The 25,350-nt window shown below is 43.5% G+C and overlaps 1 protein-coding gene across 4 annotated transcripts in view; it reads left to right on the forward strand.

Moving 5' to 3' along the window:
- The window catches only part of LOC126354176 (bestrophin-2-like), a 441,938-nt gene that overhangs the window by 96,233 nt on the left and 320,355 nt on the right, over positions 1-25,350 (forward strand). The window contains exon 1 of one of the 4 annotated variants that reach the window (XM_050003612.1): positions 9,825-9,971. The exons of the other annotated variants lie outside the window; for them this stretch is intronic. Coding sequence (XP_049859569.1) covers positions 9,868-9,971 — 104 coding nt within the window. The 5' untranslated portion in view covers positions 9,825-9,867. Of the gene's footprint in view, positions 1-9,824; positions 9,972-25,350 lie in introns of those variants that run through there. 4 annotated transcript variants of the gene reach the window in all.

The following is a 25,350-nucleotide window of genomic DNA, read 5'->3' on the forward strand; positions in this document are numbered from 1 at the left end:
CAATAGCACTCAACACTTGACGTGAGTAAAGAGCTAGTTGTGTTTCACAAGAACGTTTTCTAAATCCGTATTGACTGTGTATCAATAGACCGTTTTCTTCAAGGTAATTCATAGAGTTCGAACACAATGTGTTCCAGAATCCTGCTGCATATCGAGCTGTGTGAAAGGGAAGCAGAGGTTGAAAAGGGAGTGAGGCAGGTTTGCAGCCCATCCCCGATGTTATTCTATCTGTACATTGAAGAAGCAATAAAGGTAACCAAAGGAAAAATTTTGAGCTATAATTAAAGATATCCAACGGCCTTGACGCAATGGTAACTCCGGTTCCCATAAGATCACTGAAGTTACAAGCACTGTCAGGCTGTGCTAGCACTTGGTTGACCATCCGGACCGCCGAGTGCTGTTGGCAAGCGTTGTGCACTCAGCCCTTGTGAGGCAAACTGAGGAGCTACTTGATTGAGAAGTAGTGGCTACGGTCTCAGAAACATACGGCCGGGAGAATGGTGTGGTGACCACATGTGCCCCTCCATATCCGCATCCAGTGAGGAAGAGCAAATGAAGGGAATGGCGGGGTTTTCAAAGTAGGATATAAGGTGAACATCAATAAAAGCAAACCCAGAGTAATGGAATGTAGCCGAATTAAGTCAGCTTAAGAAACGAGACGCTTAGAGTAGCAGATTATGATGATGGCCGAAGTAGATAGGATATAAAATATTAACTGGCAATGACAAGAAAAGCATTTGTGAAGAACAGAAATCTGTTAACGTCAAATATAAATGTAATATTAGGAGAGTCTTTCCTGAAGGTATTTGAGTGTAGCCATGCGCGGAAGTGAAACGTGGACGATTAACAGTTTAGACAAGAGGAGAATATAGGCTTACGAAATGTGGTGCTACAGAAGAATGCTGAAGATTAGATGGCTCGATCACGTATCTACCGAGGAAGTACTGAATAGAATTGGAGAGACAAGAAATTTGTTGTACAACTTCACCAAAAGAAGGAATCGGTTGACAGGGCACATTCTGAAACACAAAGTGATCTCCAATTTGGTTTTGGAGGGAAGTGTGAGGGGTACAATTGTAGAGGGAGACAAATAAGCAGATTCAGAAAGATGTAGGCTGCAGTGGTTATTTGGAGATAGAGGCTCCCACAGGTTAGCATGGAGAGCTGCATTAAACCAATCTTCGGACTGATGACAACAAGAAGCCATGAATACAGCTTTCCTGATTTCTGTTAAGACTGTGGGAGACAAAACAGAATGACCATAATTGTGTGTCCAATTTTTATTCTAAATTATGTATAAAGTGAAAAAATATATATGGGAGAAACAATTAGTATAACGTTTTAAATGGTCTGCTACCATAGTTAGAACGGTGAGAAAGAAAAAGAAACAGCATATATTCACAGAACATCATATCAGAGCATTTTCTTTCTCGCAGTCGTTTTAACAGATTACCTGTGGATCTAGGTTCTTCTTCTTCTTCTTCTTCCTTTTTGGCCATCTTAGATGGTAATTCGCTTCGGCTTAGTTTCTTCTGGTCATTTTTCTTTCACAATATTCTTTCATTCTCATTCTTTGCAAACTTCTTCGATCTTCTGTCCTAAACTGTTGTTCTGAGTCTAGGTCTGTCCTCTAAAGCTTTGAAGATCTGAATTTTTTATTTAAAAATTACTCTCGTATATCTCTGGTTCCTGTATTCTCATTTCTTCCAGATCTCTTTGTATCTCTTGGATCCATCGTACTTTAGTGTTCTTGTTCATCAGAAATTGTGTGATTCCCCCAGGCTGGTCCATTCTGAGGCTGTCCAAAGAACATACTCCTTTTCCTAAAGACGTCAATTTTTTTTTCAATCGTGGTATACAGTTCCTGATTGGCTCGGTTTCTAAATTGATTATCTTCTATTCTTCGAGATCCTAATATTCTTCGTTCTATTAGTTCTAGCCTCTTGATCACTACGCTTCTTGCTAAGTTGAGAGTTTCTGCTGCATATAGATCTTCAGGCCGAATCACTGTTTGGTATTGTTTATTTTATATTAAGTTAAGCGTATGTCCGTGATTAGAGTACTGTGTAAAAATCTGAAGTAAATCAGCGAAGAACTTTCAAAGTTTTTGCTAAAAACTTTAGACGACGACTTGTACTTACATGGTAGTACGGATTGGACAACAAGTATGAGTGTTGCTGAAGACAGTAACGCATGGGAGAGTCTATAAAAACTTTTATTATCAAATAGTGGATGTCAAATGAGTGTTGGAGGTGATAGAAAGTGAGAAGGTAGAGGGCCAAGTCGCTCGCCGGATGGTGAAGCCAATGCGATAAATTTGCCTCCGTAGTCTTTGTAGCGATAAGGCCCTGACGCCCCAAGTTTCCGATTCGCAGTAGACCGCTGTTCGCGCCGTACGGCTGCGCGGAGGTGACGTCACGTCCGGTGCACTGGTTAGGCGTGTGTACCAGATGGGTTCAAACAGAAACCGAACTTTTTCTATAACACCTTTATTGCTTACTGTACAACATTTTAACCCTGTCGCGGCCCACTAAACGTCTCTCTTTACACCGTTCACAGGAATGTATGTTACCTACCACTTCTGTACGCTCTTGAAATCTAGTGGCAGTCCGTTGCAACAAGCTGTAGTTTCTGTTTGTTGTGAAATGTAGCCTTCAGGAATGTGCGAAGTACAATATAACCCACCAAACAACGGTATTTTAGTGGTTATTGGGAAGTAAGGTTACCACTAATGTAGTTTCTGGAAAGGGTCTTGGGAAGTATACTTACTACAAAATTAGTATGTCATTTATGGTCCTTGGGATGCATACTTACCACCAGCTTAGGGGTATCCCAAAGCTTTTGGGAGTACGTTTTACCACCTCTGTCTATGCCTGACATCTTGTAAGCACAGTCATCTCAAAATAATGCCTTCTACTGTCAATACACCGTTCTCACCGATTATTCTACTTTTATGGCGTGCAGGTCTTCTCGTTTTGTCCTGCATCTCCTTTATAGCGTCCTTTAACCGTCGTTTTAAGTTTAGGAAACACGAAGTTTGTTGGGGCTAGGTCCGAAGAACACGATGGATGGGCACAATGGCTATGTGATGTATAGCTAGACCGATGCAGACAAGGAGTGACACGTGAGCTGGCGCATTGTCACGATGCAGTATCGAAGTCTGGTTCTCTCTCAATTCAGGTACTTTCCTGCGCACAGCATCCCTCATGGGCGCCAGGATTCGCTGGTAGACTTTCTTGTTTACCATCTCACCACGTGGTACAAATTCCTGTTGAACAATGCCTTTGTAGTCGAAAAACACTACCATCACCACCTTGGTCTTTGAAGGACTCATGCGTCGGCACACGGACCCTGCATTCGAACATGAACGTTGACTGTGCCGAGTTTTTGACGTCATGGCTTGGAAAAAGCACATTAGGGAATCTTTCCAAACTTGCAGCGCAATACTTAATATCCCAGATATTCTGAACGTGCATTTGAAGATAGACCAGTGAGATGGAAGATCGCCACCTCTCTTCAATTCAGAGACGCGAGGCACCATTTTGGCTTACACTTGAAGCCCACATGTATATATGTTGTTTCTAAGCGCCAGCAAATTAAGGGTCTCTTGAAATCCCGTTGTTAATAATTGTAGGATTTGTTGTCATAAAATGACGGGAAACGTCATATTAGTGGTTAAAGAATTGTTGTAGCTTAAGTATTATGAAAGTTTGAAGGCAACAGCAAATTCAAGATCCTTTTAAAACGCATCGTTCCTTGTACAATCTGTTAAAATTAAATGCCAGTTAATAACATATCTAAGATTAAAGCTTCCATAAGGCGGTAAGATGCACAGTATGGTCGTAGAACATTCATTCATGGTCGGTACAGCAAAATGAGGCGCAGAGCTGTAAGGTAACGGATGATGTTTTACTGGTTCATGTCTCACTGGAACCAAATTTTTTTTCACTAACCTTAGAGTTTTCTATTAGTTTCTGATGCTTTCTTACTAGTTTAACAGAAGTATATTCTACAATATTCTATGTTATGTAAATAAAAGTGCACTCTTTCTGAGGAGAGTATATTCGATTGGCGTTATTTACAAGACAGCTTCCACTACCTGCAGTAGGATATTTTGCACTGTCCTGTTTCAAGTTTTGTATTTGAAATGTTAAGATAATGATACTGCATTAAGTGATCAATTAAGAATGACCATAGGTTTCTTTTTCTAAAAAGTGGGACTGGAGAAGTAATTTTTACGCTATGTGAAGAACTGTGGAAAAGTCTCACTATTTTTAATGGAACTTCCATAAACCGATGCCCTTACGAACTGATGTGGTACTTTCGCTTCCTTTTTGCCTTACAGCATGTTCATGGATATTGAAGCTTTTATTTGTGCATACAGAGGACAGAACAACATGACTAGCGTATGGAGAAGTGAGGAAATATACGTTTTAATAGAGGTAACGTAAGAATTTTACGCTTGTCCATTTTGTGAACCAGGAATATAAAAAAAAACACGCGATGGGCCAATATATATATCGTAACTTTGATTAAACGGAATTTTATGGATTTCTTCCGATCGTGTGATAGATGTTCACTTCTTTGCCACACTGATACTTGATTTTGGCTGCGTGCGGGCTGCGGATTGGACTCGCTTGTCGTAGAGGGCGTGATTGCAAGCTATAATACAGCCGACAACCGCCGCTGGAGCTGCCACATAGGGACACGTACTGTTTGCGCAAGGCGCATCTATCCTGACCATTCAGGAACACGTCGAACTCGGCACGCACTAAGTTCACGTTCGAAAGCACGGTCCGTGTACCGTCAGTTTTAACGGTCAGAGCTAAACGCGGCCAACGGCAATTTGTTGATTACAACTCTTTGTACACGATCAACTTTGTCTTAATTGAATACTCGAGACAACTGAGTCTATTGCAACGCCCCAGGCGCTTTATTCCTGCACTGAGTCGTCTATTTCGAGTGGTCGTTTTCGTTTACACGTCAGCGAAAAAATTGCATGTGATGTGAGAGCTGTCTATTTTGACATTTGAAATATGAAAGTGAGGTTATAAGGGACTATCCTTTTTACGAAAAAATCTAATTATAGTACCACAATGTAGGAACTAGCAAGGATAGTAGTATATAGTGACCAAAGAATAATTTATAGTAGACATTCATGTCAAAGGTCGCCAGGTAAATTCCTTATACTCCTGATATCTGAAAGAATGCGAAATCTGTCATCCAAACATGTCAGAATGTGTAAATTTGTGTGTACCCACACACACATTAAACAATACCTAGAATGCAGTAAATAGTGCCTTTTTGCTTTATACGTTATATCTTGTTTTCGTGCTAACTGGCAAAAACATAGCAAATACTTTCCTCCTCTAATAATTCAGACTCTTTCACTGTTGAAATAATTTTCATTAAAGCACGTTTATCTATTTCCGTTCCTATTCACGCACAGTGTGGGCGTTTTCTGTAGTTGTGGGCGTTTTCTGTGAGTAATTTAAATGCCTCTGTGCTTTCAGATGTTTCGTCTATCTTGTGAGATAACATTAAAAGAGAGAAGACTCAGGACCTTGGGTAACTTTTCAATGTGTCACGAAAAACAAACCAAACCAAACAACACAATAGCGTAATATCTATGTCAACAATTCGAGTGAACTCGGCGAGAATAGGTTAACTTTCGATTTTAGAGCAGATGTCGCCGAAGTCCCTTGTTTGTGCGCATGCTCAATGTGCAGCATGCTAGGAAATTTAACAGCACAGTCTGTAGATCATTGACGTCATACACACAGTCGCGTTTGTTTCGTTGCTGATTTACACGGAGGCACAAAAGGTGCACGCACTTCGAGTACTCAACTTTGACCACAAAGTCGCTCGCGTAAAACTGGCTTAAGCGTGCGCTCAGTGACCGGCGCGCATCCTCTGCTGGTTGACGCTCTGAGTCAAACGTTCAGTTTCTTTTTAAACAAACCTCGTAAATGTTGTCTTCATGCCATTGTAGTGCTTGTGAAGCTGAAAATATGGCTTTGTCATGGATTGTGGTTAAGATAACTTACGTCTCAGATAGGTCCAAGTAGTTTCACAAAGTCTAAAGTATGTGATCGAATTCTATCCTATAAAACAAAGTATCACTTTACAAGAAGGCATGATCAGTCATTTTATTGACGTCGAACATCTGCCTTCTGAAGAAATGTTAGCTGATGGTTTTACAAAATTCCTAAGGAATGCAAGGCATCAAACATCTGTAGGAAACTATGATCTTGTGAAATAGAGGAGTGACTACATTTGAACTTCATACTGTGTGTTAATATGAATTTAAGGGGTCGTGTCGGGGTATGTAAATTTTTATCGACCACAGTCTAAAGTAAGTCCCGCCGTTTCTTTTTTGTTACCCGCTACGATTGCAGCACCCAGGAAGTTATGGTCTTGTGTTCGGCGAGATCTTGTGAAAGCGAAAGCAAATTGTAATTGTTTATATTGGTCTTAGAATGGTTTTTACAAACAGGAGCGTCTGTAGCGCAATAAACTGCAGCGACAAGACGTGCCACATTAGTCTTTTTAGGTTTCCTAACGACCCAAGTGGAAACTGACATTACAGAAAAGTTTATTTTCCATTACCTTGTAACCCACAGATCTTTACTGGAGAGTTTAGTGTTCCTTAAGAAAAAAAAATTGCTAGTACACAGCAGAAAACGTGACCTTTACAAAAAGGTGTCATATGTCTATTAAAAAACGTGAAGTTTTCTTCAGTACACTTCTAGTCAAATCAGTAAAAGTGGAGCAAAGGAAACGTATATGGGACACAATACCTACATTATGTAACGTAGTTTATAATCTACCACAACTGTAGGTGAAGGAAAAATCACTCAGACGTTGATAATAAAAGAACAAAAGCAGGAAAACTGTTTCCCAACACAGAAGAAACCACTTCACAATTGTTGCTGCATTTGAATCACAAACGGCAATGATCTTCAGTACATTCACCTTTGAAGTAAAAGTACTTATATTTACAAAAAAAATATGTATTAGGAAATCGAATGAAGTGCAAGACTGCGAAACAATAGGCTCCCTACAAAGTTGTTAGTGTCAAGGAAAGTGCCTGTCATAATAAAAAAAAGACAACAAATAACTCCTTTTCAGTAGAAAATATGTTAATATTCCCTTGTTTTCAGTAGAGTTAGCTGCAATTATATGCGGAAGTATTTCATTATCGTTAAGTTGTAACCGAATCAGGAAGATTTTACTTAATCGGGGACATTCGGCTGTTTTTACATATATTTCATTATTTTAATAATTTACAAATGCTTGAAACGCAAAAATGTAATGTAAAAATGTAATTAACTAGGAAAATAATTAAAAACTAACTTTAAGGCTCTTTTCTCGCTGTTTGGGGCGCTAGTGTCGCAGGGTAACAACTTTCACAGCAGAGTGCCGCGACTGTGTATATTAAACTGTGGTATCGAGAGCTTACTGTTTATTCGTTATTATCAATCTATGATTGTCAGTTATTCATGCCATTACGTCATAGTATTTCACGTACTGATTTTCATGAAATTAAACGTACTTTCACAAAGCTTTCACATTAATTGAGCTAATAATGATCAAGAAAAACTCCCGACCAGAGAAAAATAGGTATTTTCGTTTGAGTTAAAGGTAATTGATAGTGAATTAATAGCGCAAAACCATTATTTTCGCACACGTTCAGTATTGGTGTATAATTCATGCACATCTCATTTTGGCTCCGAGCATATCAAATGTTTTCTAATGATAAAAAGTAAAGACTATAGTACGAATCATTTTTTTAATCATTATTCGTTAGTTTTATAATTCTACGTAATCCTTAGAAACTTACATTGCTTAATATTTATCTCAAGAAACTAGATATGTGCAAAATATAAAGAGTTTTGTAACAAACTAGAACAAATACACTCCTGGAAATTGAAATAAGAACACCGTGAATTCATTGTAGCAGGAAGAGGAAACTTTATTGACACATTCCTGGGGTCAGATAAATCACATGATCACACTGACAGAACCACAGGCACATAGACACAGGCAACAGAGCATGCACAATGTCGGCACTAGTACAGTGTATATCCACCTTTCGCAGCAATGCAGGCTGCTATTCACCCATGGAGACGATCATAGAGATGCTGGATGTAGTCCTGTGGAACGGCTTGCCATGCCATTTCCACCTGGCGCCTCAGTTGGACCAGCGTTCGTGCTGGACGTGCAGACCGCGTGAGACGACGCTTCATCCAGTCCCAAACATGCTCAATGGGGGACAGATCCGGAGATCTTGCTGGCCAGGGTAGTTGACTTACACCTTCTAGAGCACGTTGGGTGGCACGGGATACATGCGGACGTGCATTGTCCTGTTGGAACAGCAAGTTCCCTTGCCGGTCTTGGAATGGTAGAACGATGGGTTCGATGACGGTTTGGATGTACCGTGCACTATTCAGTGTCCCCTCGACGATCACCAGAGGTGTACGGCCAGTGTAGGAAATGGCTCCCCACACCATGATGCCTGGTGTTGGCCCTGTGTGCCTCGGTCGTATGCAGTCCTGATTGTGGCGCTCACCTGCACGGCGCCAAACACGCATACGACCATCATTGGCACCAAGGCAGAAGCGACTCTCATCGCTGAAGACGACACGTCTCCATTCGTCCCTCCATTCACGCCTGTCGCGACACCACTGGAGGCGGGCTGCACGATGTTGGGGCGTGAGCGGAAGACGGCCTAACGGTGTGCGGGACCGTAGCCCAGCTTCATGGAGACGGTTGCGAATGGTCCTCGCCGATACCCCAGGAGCAACAGTGTCCCTAATTTGCTGGGAAGTGGCGGTGCGGTCCCCTACGGCACTGCGTAGGATCCTACGGTCTTGGCGTGCATCCGTGCGTCGCTGCGGTCCGGTCCCAGGTCGACGGGCACGTGCACCTTCCGCCGACCACTGGCGACAACATCGATGTACTGTGGAGACCAGCCCCACGTGTTGAGCAATTCGGCGGTACGTCCACCCGGCCTCCCGCATGCCCACTATACGCCCTCGGTCAAAGTCCGTCAACTGCACATACGGTTCACGTCCACGCTGTCGCGGCATGCTACCAGTGTTAAAGACTGCGATGGAGCTCCGTATGCCACGGCAAACTGGCTGACACTGACGGCGGCGGTGCACAAATGCTGCGCAGCTAGCGCCATTCGACGGCCAACACCGCGGTTCCTGGTGTGTCCGCTGTGCCGTGCGTGTGATCATTGCTTGTACGGCCCTCTAGCAGAGTCCGGAGCAATGGTGGGTCTGACACACCGGTGTCAATGTGTTCTTTTTTCCATTTCCAGGAGTGTAGTTCACATATTAAAGAAAATACTCTGCCTTGCCTATTTTCGTAATAGTGTTGTTATTACTTCGATTTCGAATTCAACGACATTATTGTTGTTGTTACAAACATGTATTAGATTATAGCCGTGCCCATGAAGTTATGAAAGTAATTTCATTATATAAGTTTTTGTTGCAAGCATAATAGTCTAGCGATCTCAGTGCGAGTGTAAAAAAGGTTATTTCCTTTTCCAAAATAGTCAATGTAATACGTAGATCAAAATGTGACTCTACTGAAGTAGAAGACTGACAGTTGAGATACCTGGCGTCGCAATGTTAAAAACTTCAAAATTTAGCAGTTCATTGTTACTTACTTCCTTGTTCATAAAAAAAATCATAGAAAAAGCTACTGACCATATCAAATTGAAATATATTTAGTACACACACAATTAAATTTTATTTATAGGAGTTCCGTATATTTGCGAATGTCTCCGCAATAGAATCTTTGAAGTGACTGTATTATCTGTGGTATTATTACTGCGGTATTCTCACTGTTCTAAATATGTGTGTTCAGATGGAATCAGATTTCGTTAAACTTGTAAAAGAATTGTTCTTGAGAAACTGTCGTTACTTCATGTGTGCAAAGAAGAAAGACAGGGATGACAGGTAAGCGATGCAGCAACTTATTTCTCATATATTCCGTGTTGCCTTTTTCAAATTTCGGTTAGTCTTTTTTACGCACCTCATAACGTCACTGAGAGACTGATCCCATCTGCAACACATTAGAGGGGGGGCACAATCCAAAATTCCCACTTTGACGTGGGACGTTTTGTACTGAAATTCGAACCACTTATAATAAAATTTGATTTGTAGACAGTAGAAGATTCATTTTGCATATTATTTCATTACCTCCATATGGCTCGTATTTCTTCAGCTCTGTTCGGTTTATTCATAGTCTGCGACACTAAACAATCAGTATCTTGATATCTTTGTCGTATTTCATCTCATGAATAAGTAATGGCATAAAATATGGACTAAAGTTAATGTAGCCTATATTGGGCCAAAGTGAGTAATGAGAGTAATACATAGTGCGCACACGTATTCATTACAGGCGCCTCTTAAAGAAGTTGGCATTCTGGCAGCAAGGTAATTAACTGTACAATCACAAGTGATTTTCGTCGTAAATAGTCCATCAGTGTTTGAAAAGAACTATGTTCAAAACTGGAACACGAAATAGAAGAAAAATTACATTCTTTATGTAAGAGCAGCTTCAGTTTGGTTAGGGACTTTGTTCTCGGTTTTAAGTGCCGAAACACAAAGTGAAATGCGTTTACGCAATTTTATGCATTCCCCATCTCTCACAGGAGTATTGGTAAGAAATAATTAGCGTGGACCTAATATTGGTTTGCCCTAATGATATTTCTAACGTCTGCAGAGAACTGACTTTTTTTTATAAGATCTTAAGTGTTTTGTGGTTGGATCAAGTTTTTATTGGAAATGAAATGGTTGTGGTATTGATGGCCGGGAGGCCCATCCGGGGAAATTCGGCCGCAAGGTTGAAAGACTTATTTCAGGCGACGCCACATTGGGCGGCTTGAGTGCCGGTGGTGACCAGATAACACAACACCCGGTTCGCGAGCGGAGAAAATCTCCATCGCGGCCCCGGGAATCGAACCCAGGCCCGCTGCATGGTAGGCAAACAAGTTACCACTCAGCTAAGCGGGACTTACACTAATTGCAATTCGGCACTATACTCAGATTAAAATTAGTGATGTTTCAGCGTGTCGAGTAGTAGGGGACAGCCGCCAGCCAGTAGTAGTAGTAATACTTCCTTGAGCGCCACATTATAGCTGCGTAGCTTGCTCCCTATGTACCAGCTTGTTAAAATTTAAGTGCAACCAATTACAGAGGTCCAGTGTGGGCCGTAATTACTGTATGACAGCGAATCTTGGTAGATATTGTAATGCCTTCATTCAGAAGCAATTTACGCTGGAAAAAATAGTTAAAATTTTGGCCTGCAGATGCAGATTTGGCGCTATGAATGCAAGGAAGACATACAGACATGTTTCCGTCTGTAATGGATTAGGAACGGGACGTAGGCGGAAAATTGAGAAATGCATAATGTCAATTTTATTATTAACCGCCCCCTTATGTAATATGCCCCCCCGCCGGCCGTGGTGGTCTTGCGGTTCTAGGCGCGCAGTCCGGAATCGTGCGACTGCTACGGTCGCAGGTTCGAATCCTGCCTCGGGCATGGATGTGAGAGATGTCCTTGGGTTAGTTAGGTTTAAGTAGCTCTAAGTTCTAGGGGACTAATGACCACAGCAGTTGAGTCCCATAGTGCTCAGAGCCAGCCCCCCCCCCTCCCCCCCCCCCCCCCCAGCTGCTCCCGTGAAATCTGAACCTACGTGTTCCTGTATACTGACTTTTAGGTCATTTAGAGACTGAACATGACCCTGGTAAACGCCTTCTTTTAGACATCCCTGAACCAAAAGTAACAGGGATAAAGTGATCTTTTACAGGCCATGCATCGAATACCACGTTCGTGGAAGGTTGCATGCAGATCTTTCATTGGGCGAGCGAAATGTGTTGCTCCATCTTGCATGAAAAGAGTGTTTCCCATAGATCTGCTCTCATACAATGCAGGAGTCACATTCTGTGAACGTTCGTCTCGATAACGTGCAGAAGTCACGATAGACCAAAAAGGCCCTCTGGTTGTATTCTCTTCAAGAAGAAATGGCTCTTCGTGAATAACACGCTGTTTGACACTACTCCAGATTCGACATTTCTGTGTATTCATTTCACCCTGTTGTGTAAAATGTGCCTCGCACTCCATATTGCCTCACAACTCTCCGTACTATTGTCCATGACAGTCCTCGTGACACTGCGTGAGCAATAGCACCACACGGGAGACGTACTGTATGTTAAGTCACAGCAACAGCGACTTCGTCAGCAACTTCCATCTGGACAGGATGTCTTCCTCCTCCAGGTGCCACCCAAGCTCACTCGTGCTTTTGAATTTCATTATCATAATCTTTAAACTATTTAATGACATCAGGCTTCTCCTGAGACCTTTCACAGGGCGATACTCTCTCTGCACTACTGTAATTGTTGCCATTCACGTAAACCAGTTTCGTCAACAGCGCGCGGTCTCTAGTCTCGATAGCCACACTGTTCTCTCCCGTTATGGATTGTCGAAGGACAGCGTGGAATACCGTCATACAAACTGTGCACGGCGCCAGATTTTCACCTGATGGCCAAAAGCGGAAATATTTTTTCACGCTCACATCGATTCCACATTAACGTATTAGCTCATCTACCAAGTTTCACTGCCATACCACAATTACAGGTCATACTGCATCTCGTAGCCGCACTTAATTAAATCACCCTGTAAATGCAGAACGAGTCAGGAATGGCTGGCTGCACGCCGGCAACACTGATTCCAATGCCCCCGCCCACAGCCTCTGTTCGTTAGTCACAAAGTTTATTTTAATCGAAGTATAATGATCACGCTATCGAGCGCCCCCCGCCCCCCTCCCTCCTCGCCCATCACCATAAAATTGTTTATTGATGTTGTCAGTAAGTCACAGTTGAGAAGTAGGAGTTTTTATAACATTTAGTCTGTTACCCAAATAGGCTTGCATAAAATATCTAAGTGGTGGCAAAGCACACTTTAAATCTATGATGAAATCCTTTCTTCTGGACATACTGCTCCTATTTTTATTCACATTTAAATGTTTCGCTACTAGCCTCAGTAGCCTCAAAGACAAATAAGTTGAATTTGGTTTTAAAATTTAAGCAGCCGTGGTATTTACGACTTTAACCATACACTCAGGTAAATAAAGTATACGTTACCCGTAAACTAAATCTTTGCATATTGCTTCGATAGCAATCGAGTATATGATAGCTGTAACTTGAAAGTAACAAGCTAAATGTTGTTACTCTTACATCCTTACAAGTTACACAAAATTTTTGCGAGGAAGAGCGTTGTGCAGTTGTGCACACGACGCAAGCTAGGGCGCTACCGTGATGCGCGCTAGCCGGTAAACAGACTGTGTGCTGTTTACACGTGTTATCTGGCATATTAACGCCTTCCTCGTCATGCGGATGACTACCCTGTCTAAGCGGAAAATAACGTCTGTCGGGCGGCGTCAAACAGGAGCACACCTAGAATACATACAGGTCACTGTTATTCTCGGCATACTGCTTGCCTGTATATAGCAGTTGTCCTGTCACAATATTGACAGGTAATGTGGTATAGCTAAGCTCGGTAACTGTTAACGGTCTGGGAGTCGATTTGATTTGCTGATTTGCCATAACCTCCATTGTTTGCAGCGATATTAGACAACTACTTCTTGTAATAACTTTTTATTCACTGGTCCTTTAATGTACACTCCTGGAAATGGAAAAAAGAACACATTGACACCGGTGTCTCAGACCCACCATACTTGCTCCGGACTCTGCGAGAGGGCTGTACAAGCAGTGATCACACGCACGGCACAGCGGACACACCAAGAACCGCGGTGCTGGCCGTCGAATGGCGCTAGCTGCGCAGCATTTGTGCACCGCCGCCGTCAGTGTCAGCTAGTTTGCCGTGGCATACGGAGCTCCATCGCAGTCTTTAACACTGGTAGCATGCCGTGACAGCGTGGACGTGAACCGTATGTGCAGTTGACGGACTTTGAGCGAGGGCGTATAGTGGGCATGCGGGAGGCCGGGTGGACGTACCGCCGAATTGCTCAACACGTGGGGCGTGAGGTCTCCACAGTACATCGATGTTGTCGCCAGTGGTCGGTGGAAGGTGCACGTGCCCGTCGACCTGGGACCGGACCGCAGCGACGCACGGATGCACGCCAAGACCGTAGGATCCTACGCAGTGCCATAGGGGACCGCACCGCCACTTCCCAGCAAATTAGGGACCCTGTTGCCCCTGGGGTATCGGCGAGGACCATTCGCAACCGTCTCCATGAAGCTGGGCTACGGTCCCGCACACCGTTACGCCGTCTTCCGCTCACGCCCCAACATCGTGCAGCCCGCCTCCAGTGGTGTCGCGACAGGCGTGAATGGAGGGACGAATGGAGACGTGTCGTCTTCAGCGATGAGAGTCGCTTCTGCCTTGGTGCCAATGATGGTCATATGCGTGTTTGGCGCCGTGCAGGTAAGCGCCACAATCAGGACTGCATACGACCGAGGCACACAGGACCAACACCCGGCATCATGGTGTGGGGAGCGATCTCCTGCACTGGCCGTACACCTCTGGTAATCGTCGAGGGGACACTGAATAGTGCACGGTACATCCAAACCGTCATCGAACCCATCGTTCTACCATTCCTAGACCTGCAAGGGAACGTGCTGTTCCAACAGGACAATTTACGTCCGCCTGTATCCCGTGTCATCCAACGTGCTCTAGAAGGTGTAAGTCAACTACCCTGGCCAGCAAGATCTCCGGATCTGTCCCCCATTGAGCATGTTTTGGACTGGATGAAGCGTCCTCTCACGCGGTCTGCACGTCCAGCACGAACGCTGGTCCAACTGAGGCGCCAGGTGGAAATGGCATGGCAAGCCGTTCCACAGGACTACATCCAGCATCTCTACGATCGTCTCCATGGGAGAATAGCAGCCTGCATTGCTGCGAAAGGTGGATATACACTGTACTAGTGCCGACATTGTGCATGCTCTGTTGCCTGTGTCTATGTGCCTGTGTTTCTGTCAGTGTGATCATGTGATGTATCTGACCCCAGTAATGTGTCAATAAAGTTTCCCCTTCCTGGGACAATGAATTAACGGTGTTCTTATTTCAATTTCCAGGAGTGTATTTCTGAGCCTCCAATCACACAAATGGTATCACTACCGGTTTGAGCTTCTTAGTGAAGGGTGTCTGGTTTAAACATATACAAAATGTAATAGCTTGAAGTAATTGAGATATTTATTGACGATACTTTTCTACAAGAATGATAGCCTAAAATGTTTTTTGCCTACCGAATACACCTCGATGGCGAACAATTAGTGGCGCGACAGACATCTAATCTCAATTGCACTTCTCTCAAAGTATTTTGCAGCATTGCAGACTAATATTTGCGATAGCTGCACGAATGCGATGGCGCAGATCCGGTAGACCACGAACTGGTGTCTGGTTCCCCTTGATTCTTCATAAACCTCCAAATAAAAAAAATTAAGTGGTATTATTTCTGGGCAACTAGGGGCCAAGCAATCGACTAACTACCTCTCCCAGTCCAGCGATCTGGAAACTCTTCATTCAAGAAAGTCCCCACAGTGTTCACAAAATGGCATGTTGCGCGATCTTGAAACATCACGTCGCGAGGAAGTTGTGGCACAGCATATAGCTACAACATGTCTACGTACGTTGTTGCATTAATTGACGTGCGTTTAAAGGAACAGAGCAGTTAACGCGCATGCAGACGCGGTATCAACTGCCGCAAGCAAACGCAGAAAACATTTTGAAGTACCATACTTGAAGCAAACAACCAATAAATATGTTAATTACGCCTCCAGTTACTAGACCATAAATTGTTATACGTTAATCCAGACATCTTGCATTGTTGACTTTTGAACAGCTATCCCGCGGTGGATGGCGGGAGTAGCTGCTTCAGTAGAAAGTATATCACTTCGGTCCCGATATTCCCTGGTTTCCGGTCACTTCCAACCTTAGCTTTCAATAATGTGTGTGAAGAGTATCTTCATTGAGTATACAAACTAATTTTAACCATTTCAAATTCAGCTCTTTAACTCTGTGTGTTTTGTAAGCTTTTGTTTACGAGTATGCGGACACTATAAAAACATTGTAGTTGTACAGTAGCCTAGCTGTTCTGAAAAAGTAGTTTGCACCTATCGAGACGATTTGAAAGAGGTACTCCTGCTCTGCATAAAGTAAACAAGTAATAAGACATCAGATGTTCAGCATAAAAAGAAAGCTGGTGTAAAACAGTCACGAAAGTAAAGTTCGTATTCTGGGAGCACCACTTAGTTTAGTTTGTAACGGATGTAAGCGCGTATCGTTGAGCATAGTTCTTAATTTGATTTGTAATGTAGTTGTCTAGTGTTTCACTAACCCCTTCCCCCCCTTCTTGTCTTCCTTTTAAACAGAACATCCGATGTCTGACTAATAGAAGCCAACTGAAAATACGACTTGTGTGCCTCGAGACTGCGAAAAGCCATAAAAGAATTTTCGAACACTGCGGTCACAGTGTTCCCGTAGGTAATAATGCCCTGCCTGTGGATGTTAAAATAACTCATTCGTAACAGTTCTGCTCCATCACGAATGGAAATTTTCTCAGGAGACCTTTCTTCACACGTCGTCAAAACGACATGGAGAAACTGGTTATTATTGTGGATATTAACCAAGAATTAATTCTCTAAATTAATTACTGAAGGGTGTGAGCGTTATGACATTTGTTATGTATATCATTTTGCATGTCTTGTAACGCAAATTAAAAAAAAAAGTTTTGCTACATTGCACAACTGCTTCAGAATTTTTACATAATAGGAGTTGTGGTACTGGTGTTATCATAGGCGAAATATCTCTTCGTCCGATAAAATGGTTTAAGTCCACAGATAGGAAAAAATGAGATAGTATTATTCTCTATCAAAGAAGAATGACGACTTTGTAAAAATATCTGAGCAGACAGGGAATGAATGTTCGATGTATCGTCTGCCACAGTATGTACACGGGGACATACAGAGATGCTACGTGTGATTTACATATGGAAGTCCAGTGCGCCGGCTCTCCACTTCTCGTAACTGAATTGTAGTTAACTTGCTTACCTGTCGTCTCGTAGACGTGCCCAATTGGTTTTTTCCTTCTTCGTCAAATCGCGTCTGTGCAATAAATAGTGCGTAATAATGTGGCAAGCAAATAGGTTTAAATGCGAAGCACAATGAGAATCGCGAAATCTTAGGATGTTCACTAATTTTATTTGTCCAGCTGCAAAATTAGTAAAACGATTTCTACAGTGAGTCTATCGTTAGCATTCATAACAAGATTCTCGATCATTAATAATTACTTCCCGATCACCGCGAAAGTCACAAAATATTTCTCACGATCGTAGAATCCACATGAGATCGCACAAATATGTTTTCAAAGGCAACTTAAATAGTTAATTCCGTCTTTACGGGGAGTTGCACACTATTTCGCCTGTTACTACCTTGAAAACCGATAGTAGACTGGCCGCAGGCTATCTTTCACAGTTTGGCGCCTGTCCTTTCAGGGTGCGCTAGTGATAGATCCTTCGCTTTCCTTGTGATTGCTCCATCCCTTGCATCAAAGAGCACTGACAGTAATTAAATTTGTAATTAACTTTTCTTGATGAATTGAATGATATCAAAATAAATATTGACACGTTCTCAGTGGAAGTAAAGTCTTCAGCATGATTGGAGCTGTATATTAATATTTAGACAGCAAACATAAATAAGATTCGCTTCTTGGCGCTCAGCGCGGTAGTTGGTTCCCCACTGTCTCGGTTTCAATTCGATAACGCTATTGCTGTCCCGCCCGTTATCACGCTGTGTGACCATCTGGAGCGTAGTTCGTTGCGTCTGTCTTGTGATACTACACTACTGGCCATTAAAATTGCTACACCAAAAAGAAATACAGATGATAAACGGGTATTAATTGGACAGATATATTATACTACAACTGACATGTGATTACATTTTCACGCAAATTGGGTGCATAGATCCTGAGAAATCAGTACCCAGAACAACCACCTCTGGCCGTAATAATGGCCTTGATACGCCTGGGCAATGAGTCAAACAGAGCTCGCATGGCGTGTACAGGTACAGCTGGCCATGCAGCTTCAACACGATACCACGGTTCATCAAGAGTAGTGACTGGCGTATTGTGACAAGCCAGTTGCTCGGCCACCATTGACCAGACGTTTTCAATTGGTGAGAGATCTGGAGAAAGTGCTGGCCAGGGCAGCAGTCGAACATTTTCTGTGTCCAGAAAGGCCCGTACAGGACCTGCAACATGTGGTCGTGCATTATCCTGCTGAAATGTAGGGTTTCGCAGGGAACGAATGAAGGGTAGTAACACAGCTGAAATATAACGTCCACTGTTCAAAGTGCCGTCAATGCGAACAAGGTGACCGAGACGTGTAACCAATGGCACCACATACCATCACGCCGGGTGATACGCCAGTATAGCGATGACGAATACACGCTTTCAACGTGCGTTCACCACGATGTCGCCAAACACGGATGCGACCATCATGATGCTGTAAACAGAACCTGGATTCATCCGAGAAAATGACGTTTTGCTATTCGTGCACCCAGGTTCGTCGTTGAGTACCCCATCTTAGGCGCTCCCGTCTGTGATGCAGCGTCAAGGGTAACCGCAGATGGCGTTCCGTATTACCCTCCTGAACCCACCGATTCCGTATTCTGCTAAGTCATTGGATCTCGACCAACGCGCGCAGCAATGTCGCGATATGATAAACCGCAATCGTGATAGGCTGCAATCCTACCTTTATCAAAGTCGGAAACGTGATGTTACGCATTTCTCTTCCTTACACGAGGCATCACAACAACGTTACACCAGGCAACGTCGGTCAACTGCTGTTTGTGTATGAGAAATCGGTTGGAATCTTTCCTCGTGTCAACACGTTGTAAGTGTCGTCAACCTCGTGTGAATGCTCTGAAAAGCTAATCATTTGCATATCACAGCATCTTCTTCCTGTCGGTTAAATTTCGCGTCTGTAGCACGTCATCATCGTGGTGTAGCAATTTTAATGGCCAGTAGTGTACTTATTTGCTAGCCTCCCGTAACAAAAACTTCGCATATTATGCTTTAAAACATAGCAGCAAAAAATGTAATAAACGTGGGCAGCGATGTGGCGTAAACGCCACAACTTGATTTGAACGAAAAGTTATAAGCCTATTTTGAATAGTGCAACCAGGAAGCGTTTCTTTAATTGGGGTTAAGATACATATCTCCCGTTCAATTTTCGAAGTTCGATAAACACACCACATGTCGCATCAATATCGCATATGCACTTCTGTCGCCACAGGTGAGAAAGGAAGTCCACAGAATACCCTCACCGGAAGAATGTACATTGTGTGACATCAGACAAAATACCAAAGTCGTTTTTTTAAACAATACAGATCTGTAAAGGAGAGTGAATATGTTACAGGGCAAACAAAGAATAGTGGATACGGTGTAATTATCGTTAACGTCGATTCTCGTAGGTTTTTAAAGACTTCAACAGTTGCGCTTGATAGTAAGAGAGTGGAGACTTGAGACCAATCGTAAAAATTCTTTGCCGTTGTGGCCCAGTCGAGGGCGTTTGTCGAAAGAGCGTGAATTTTCGGTGATCTCCCTCGGCTGGAAATCAGGGAGCTTTATATTGCGAAGTATTTTCGCGCCATACGAAGGTTTCTGAAACTTTTTTTTACATGTGCTGAACTGTTATCGGATGGCCTTTCAAAATGGCAGCTGGGAACCGTTCTCCGACCGAAAGTGTACCCGCTGCTGGAAGTGAAAGCTGCATGAATATGCAAAGCTGCGTGGGTGGGTGACTACGCCTTTGCTGGCATTGCCACTGCTCAGACCTTCCGCAGCAGTCATTCCAACACCTAAGGTTCAAGGCCGCTTGGAAAAAGTATCATCTGTAGATGCTAACAGTAGTTACATTTCCAGAATGAGATTTTCACTCTGCAGCGGAGTGTACGCTGATATGAAACTTCCTGGCAGATTAAAACTGTGTGCCTGACCGAGACTCGCTGTGAGTACCGGACGTGAGTCGTGCTTCGGTAGCTCAGTTGGTACAGCACTTGCCCGCGAAAAGCAAAGGTCCCGAGTTCGAGTCTCGGTCGGGCACACAGTTTTAATCTGCCAGGAAGTTTCAGTAGTTACATTTGTTTATCTGAGAAACGTAATTCAGGAGGAACAAAATTACCCGATTTCAACGCTTGCGAGTAACAGCTTTGTGTAAACAAGTTTACGCTAATAAACCTACCGGTGTTTGAATTGTGCGTGTGTACTAATGAGCCAAAATGTTGACACCAGCGTTAATACATTTTGGTGCATCTATGGCAATTCAGTACAGCGGTGATTATGCGTGGCATTTATTCGACAAGTCATAAGTTCATTTGCTTAAGTATGTGGCACAAGATATCTACAAAGGGGTCACATAATTACTGTAAATTATGGCCGCTGCCTGTGCGCTAGGAGATGGCACCTGATAGCGTCCAAGCTATGTACCGTGGAGTTCAGATTACGCGAATTTGGAGGCTCAGACATAAACGATAACGGTTAATGAAAACCATCTCAACTGTATAATTACACATTAACTGTGCCAGGGGCGGGTCGTTTCTTTGAACATCTTAATGTTGCCGACACGGGCTGAAGCTATGACCAAATCCAAGAACACTGATCGTAAACATTCTGCCAACCGCATGGTGGAAGTGAGGCGAGCAGACACGGCATGCTGCGTACAGTAAAAATAGACGTAAAAGGTGGTTCAGTGTCATACTTCTCAAACCACTGTAACACGATTGTGGCCTATGACGTGGACAGTTATCCTACTGGAAGATGCCTTTGGGGAAGGGAGATGAAGCGAAATCTCCACAATGGTCTTCACGTAGTCCGCAACTGTCCTGGTGCGTTATTTCATCATCTCCTATGGAAGCGCATAGCAAAATGTTGCCCCCATCCTCTCCGGAGTCCGTCCGTGGAGTGAAGTGTTGCAAGTTACGTGCAGCTGTTCGCCTGGATAATGGCGTATCCGGATACCACCATCGACCATGATTCACCCGACCGGGCGAGTCCTATCCACTGATGCACGGACCAGTCTCGATGATTTTCTGTCAACTGTGATTGTAACTAACATGTCATTGGGTCAAGAAGACATAGGGGTCTTCTGCGGAATGTGCGCTGAATGTGTGCTCAGAAACACTTGTTTCACTCTACTTCTACTCTGTCGTCGTCTCTCTCACACACCTCGGATTGTCCTGCTTGCTCGCGACACCAGCCCGCGAACAGTCTATTTGCTTCCGCATTTCCCTTGTCAGTGGATTTTCCATTTGCGGCGCTTATATACTCTTCCTTCCGCGTCACGTGCTCGCAACGCCACCAGGCAGCATTCAATCACTGATAGGGAGGGGGCTGACAGTGGTCACAATTGTTTGACTCCTCACTTTATTTACGGAGAGTGGACAAAATATATGGAAACACAGCACATTGCAATACTTAATACGACATAGGAATCCCGTTCAGTTCAGTTCCCAGTCATTTCGAAATGGGTAAATACAGGTCCCGTGTGGTTTCTGATGGAGATGGAGATCACCCATCCTTCTCTTTAAAGTACACCACAAAGGATCAATACTGTTGAGACTGGGTGATTTTGGTGGCCGGGATAGATGATTCGTTCTCGTCCTCACAAAACCAGTTCCTGGACGATGCGAGCCGGCCGGTGTGACCTAGCGGTTCTAGGCGCTTGTCTGGAACTGCGAGACCGCTGCGGTCGCAGGTTCGAATCCTGCCTCGGGCATGGATGTGTGTGATGTCCTTAGATTAGTTACGTTTAAGTAGTTTTCAGATGTTAAATCCCATAGTGCTCATAGCCATTTGAACCTACAATAAAAGCAGCAACAACTTGTCCAAGTTAGAATTCATTTGCCTCTACATAATAACCTCATAACTATAACCACATCGTTATTGTCACGACTGGCACTTGCAACGCATTGAGTACGTTGCCAATGGTCAAATATAACAGCACAACGTGCAGGCTTGGCTAGCATCTGCATTTATGTTCAACCGTGTTTTTCTCGCGGTGTTTTCATATTTTTGTCAAATTCCTGTGAATCTGATCGCCAGCAGGTGGCTTCTGGGAATATTTTGTAAATTGAAATTAAATAGGCTGTTTTCAGTTGATCGGGGTACTAACATCATTCGGTAATCGACTGATTTTGGTTGAAACGTGGTAAAATGTCCACATATCGCTGCTGTTAGATCCGTTTCGGGTCATCAGCCTGTGGTACTAAACACGTTTCGAATTTCAACCATTTTACGTGCCTGTTTCTGTTGAGCAAATAGGGACACGGGAAGAGTACGGTAAAGGCTGTCACTGTAAGGTTGTCATTCTTACAGTCGTAGCTGTGGAGCGAGGATGGGTAACGTACGGGACAGCGGCGCTTGTTCCAGAAAGTCCTCATTCATAACACCTTCCAAGTAGCAACATAAAATTTTCAGTAACTTTCAAGCGAAAAACAGGAAATTGGTTTCCTTGAGTGTCCGTGAAACCTTTTCGCGCCATTTGATACTGGCACATGTACACTGCATGACAATTGCTAAGGAGTAGAAACATTGTTGGGCAGGACTAATCACAGGCAATGGCGGCAAAAATAAAATAAAAACAATGCATAAGTGTTAAGGTGAAATGGTATATTTGTAACGAGAAATGGTACAGATATCACCTAATGGGAATGCAGGATAACAAATGTAAACACAGGTCACACTCTCAATAAAAATGTCGATCTCGGACTCTGAGTAAGGAATATGCCCTCCTCGGGCACTAACGCAGATCTTGCCCCATTTATTCATGCCGCCTGCCAATCTGTTGTGTCGTTGCGGCATATTGTTCCACTCCTCTCTCAAGGCTGTTTCCAGTTGTTGCACGGTTTGGGAAAGTGGTGTTCGTTAAGGAACAGGTTTGTAAAGAGCATCCCACGCTTACTCTATAGGGTTTAGATTCGGGGAGCACGCAAGCCATTCCACGCGTTCATATCTCCGCTTTCCATTTAGTGTAACAGTTCACCTGCCCTGTGTAGGCGGTGCCTTTCCCTCCGCACTAACCAGCGGCCAGAATCAGTTGCACAGTATATTGTGTTTCGTCGGAGAACATCACCCTGGTTTAATGTTACTGGCCCCAACCAACATTCTCCCTACACCAACAAACTCTTTCTGGACGAAGGCTGGTTGAAGTGTGATGCATTTAACACGCTTCCAAGCATACGAACCAGCTTGATTTAATTGCCGCAAAATGGTTCTAGCAGACGTGCATTAACTGGTAGGGGTTGGAAGGTGTGCAGCGATCTGCCTAGGAGTCAGCCATTAGGGCTGCGTATCGATCCTCTTGCAGTGAAATGGTGCGCCTACGGAACACTGGCGTGCTTTCGCACGGCATTTCCACCTTCAGTGGCCTTTTTTAATCGCAGATGACACTGTTGGACACACTCGTAACAGTGGCCACCATAGTGGCACTGACTTCCTTCGATCTGCGCAGCTGCTCGTCCACGATAGTAAGCACTGAGGTGATGTCTTGCTAACATGTTGCTGCGTGAACCGTCGAGGCATGCAGAGCATTCGTGCAAAGACTATGCTGCAGTGAGCACGTCCCGCCCTTTATATTTCATTTTACTATCATTGGTTGTTATGATCTTCGGAGTACTTCGTGTGCGTCGTTGAAATCCCCGTTGCCTGGCTGACTCAGTTTGCAGTACAGGTGAAAGGTCTAGTCGGAGTGTACGTTTTGGGAAACAAGCACAAGTAGGGCAGTTCGCGAGTTTTATAAAAGGCAGTCGTTCACGCAGTTCAGGCGGGTTGCGAGAGATGACACGCAACGGCTGATTAGTAAATTACTCGGAAAGCGCCAGTTTAACAGCGGTACGTGTCCAAGTTACTGGCTCGCCGCTCCGATGACGTCATTGGCTTTCCGCATACTTGCATGCAAGGCTACGTCCCGTGTGGCCGCAACTCATTGCCACCAGAAGCGACGGGCAGCGAGGTTACGCTCAGAGCGAAACTAAGCTGCGCGACGTATTGCTTTTGGGTTTTTCTTTAGAGTGAGTCAGCTGAGGCCAGACTAGGTAAGAGATTTGTGTCTTCGGTGGGTTTGTTAGTACTGCCTTTCCCTTTCCAAACAGGACTAGTAGTCACAACCACTTTGAATGTGCCGTAGGTGCAACAATTTCAGCAACAGCAACGTGTGTTAATCGGTTTAAGCATAACAAAATTTATTATTAATTGCTGGTGAATCTTCCAGGTTGTATAATCATTAACTATGAAACTTTTTCGTTCCTCACATCTCATCTAGGGCTGCATTACAGATCTTCTGTGGTTACACTGTCTTGTCGACCAATCACATCATGGACAACGACCATACAGCCGGAAGAGTAACCAGCAACTAGGACAGCCTTCATTGTAAAATTGGTTTACATTTGTGCTTAGTACATCACTTAAGCGTAACTTACAAGAAATATTAAAAATTTTGAGAAGTATCTGTTACGCAGTGTAAGAGTTTTAATACCGACAAACTCTCATATTATATATTGTACACGATATAAAATTAAAAAGTGCAATCACCATTATCACTTTCTAATTTAGTATCGCGGTTGTTGTGTATATTACTTTGGTTGTCTGTACGTGTAAATGAAAAGGTATGAAGAAGTTTAAAAAAAAAAAAACAAAAAAAAACAGTCAACCAGTTGCAAAATAAAGCTTCCTGGTGGTTTCTATATTTTTAAAAAATTCTTCTTCAGAAGGAATGGGCCCTAAAATGTATATAAGCGGTTACAAAAATAAGTTTTACAAACAAAATATTGATAATAAAAATATTTGTGAGGTAAGCATTGTTAACTCACATGGTGGTACACGATATTAGCTGAAGTGAAGCGGCTCTTGTCATATATAAAAACAGGCATAAAACAAGAATCATCACCCCCCTGTAGGTCCGGGGGTTAGAATAGGCCCGAGGTATTCTTGCCTGTCGTAAGAGGCAACTAAAAGGAGTCTCACACGTTTCGGCCTTTTATGTGATGGTCCCCTGTAGAGTTTGACCTCCATTTTTCAAGATTTTTCCCGAAGAGCGAGCCAGTTGGGGAAGGGCGCCTTTCATGGTGCAGTGTCCAACATGCGCTGAGACCTCTCGCATCCTTCGTCGACGTGAATCTGCACTTCTGCTCATTCTCCAGCTGTTGGATGAGGTCACCCTCTTGGATACTTAGAAGTATAGTTTTCTACGCTGACGATAACGGACTTGTGTGCTTCGTTGCACCTGATATCCAACACAGTAAACAGTCCGTTGTGGTG

Source organism: Schistocerca gregaria, chromosome 3 (assembly GCF_023897955.1).
Source record: "Schistocerca gregaria isolate iqSchGreg1 chromosome 3, iqSchGreg1.2, whole genome shotgun sequence".
Taxonomy (NCBI): domain Eukaryota; kingdom Metazoa; phylum Arthropoda; class Insecta; order Orthoptera; family Acrididae; genus Schistocerca; species Schistocerca gregaria.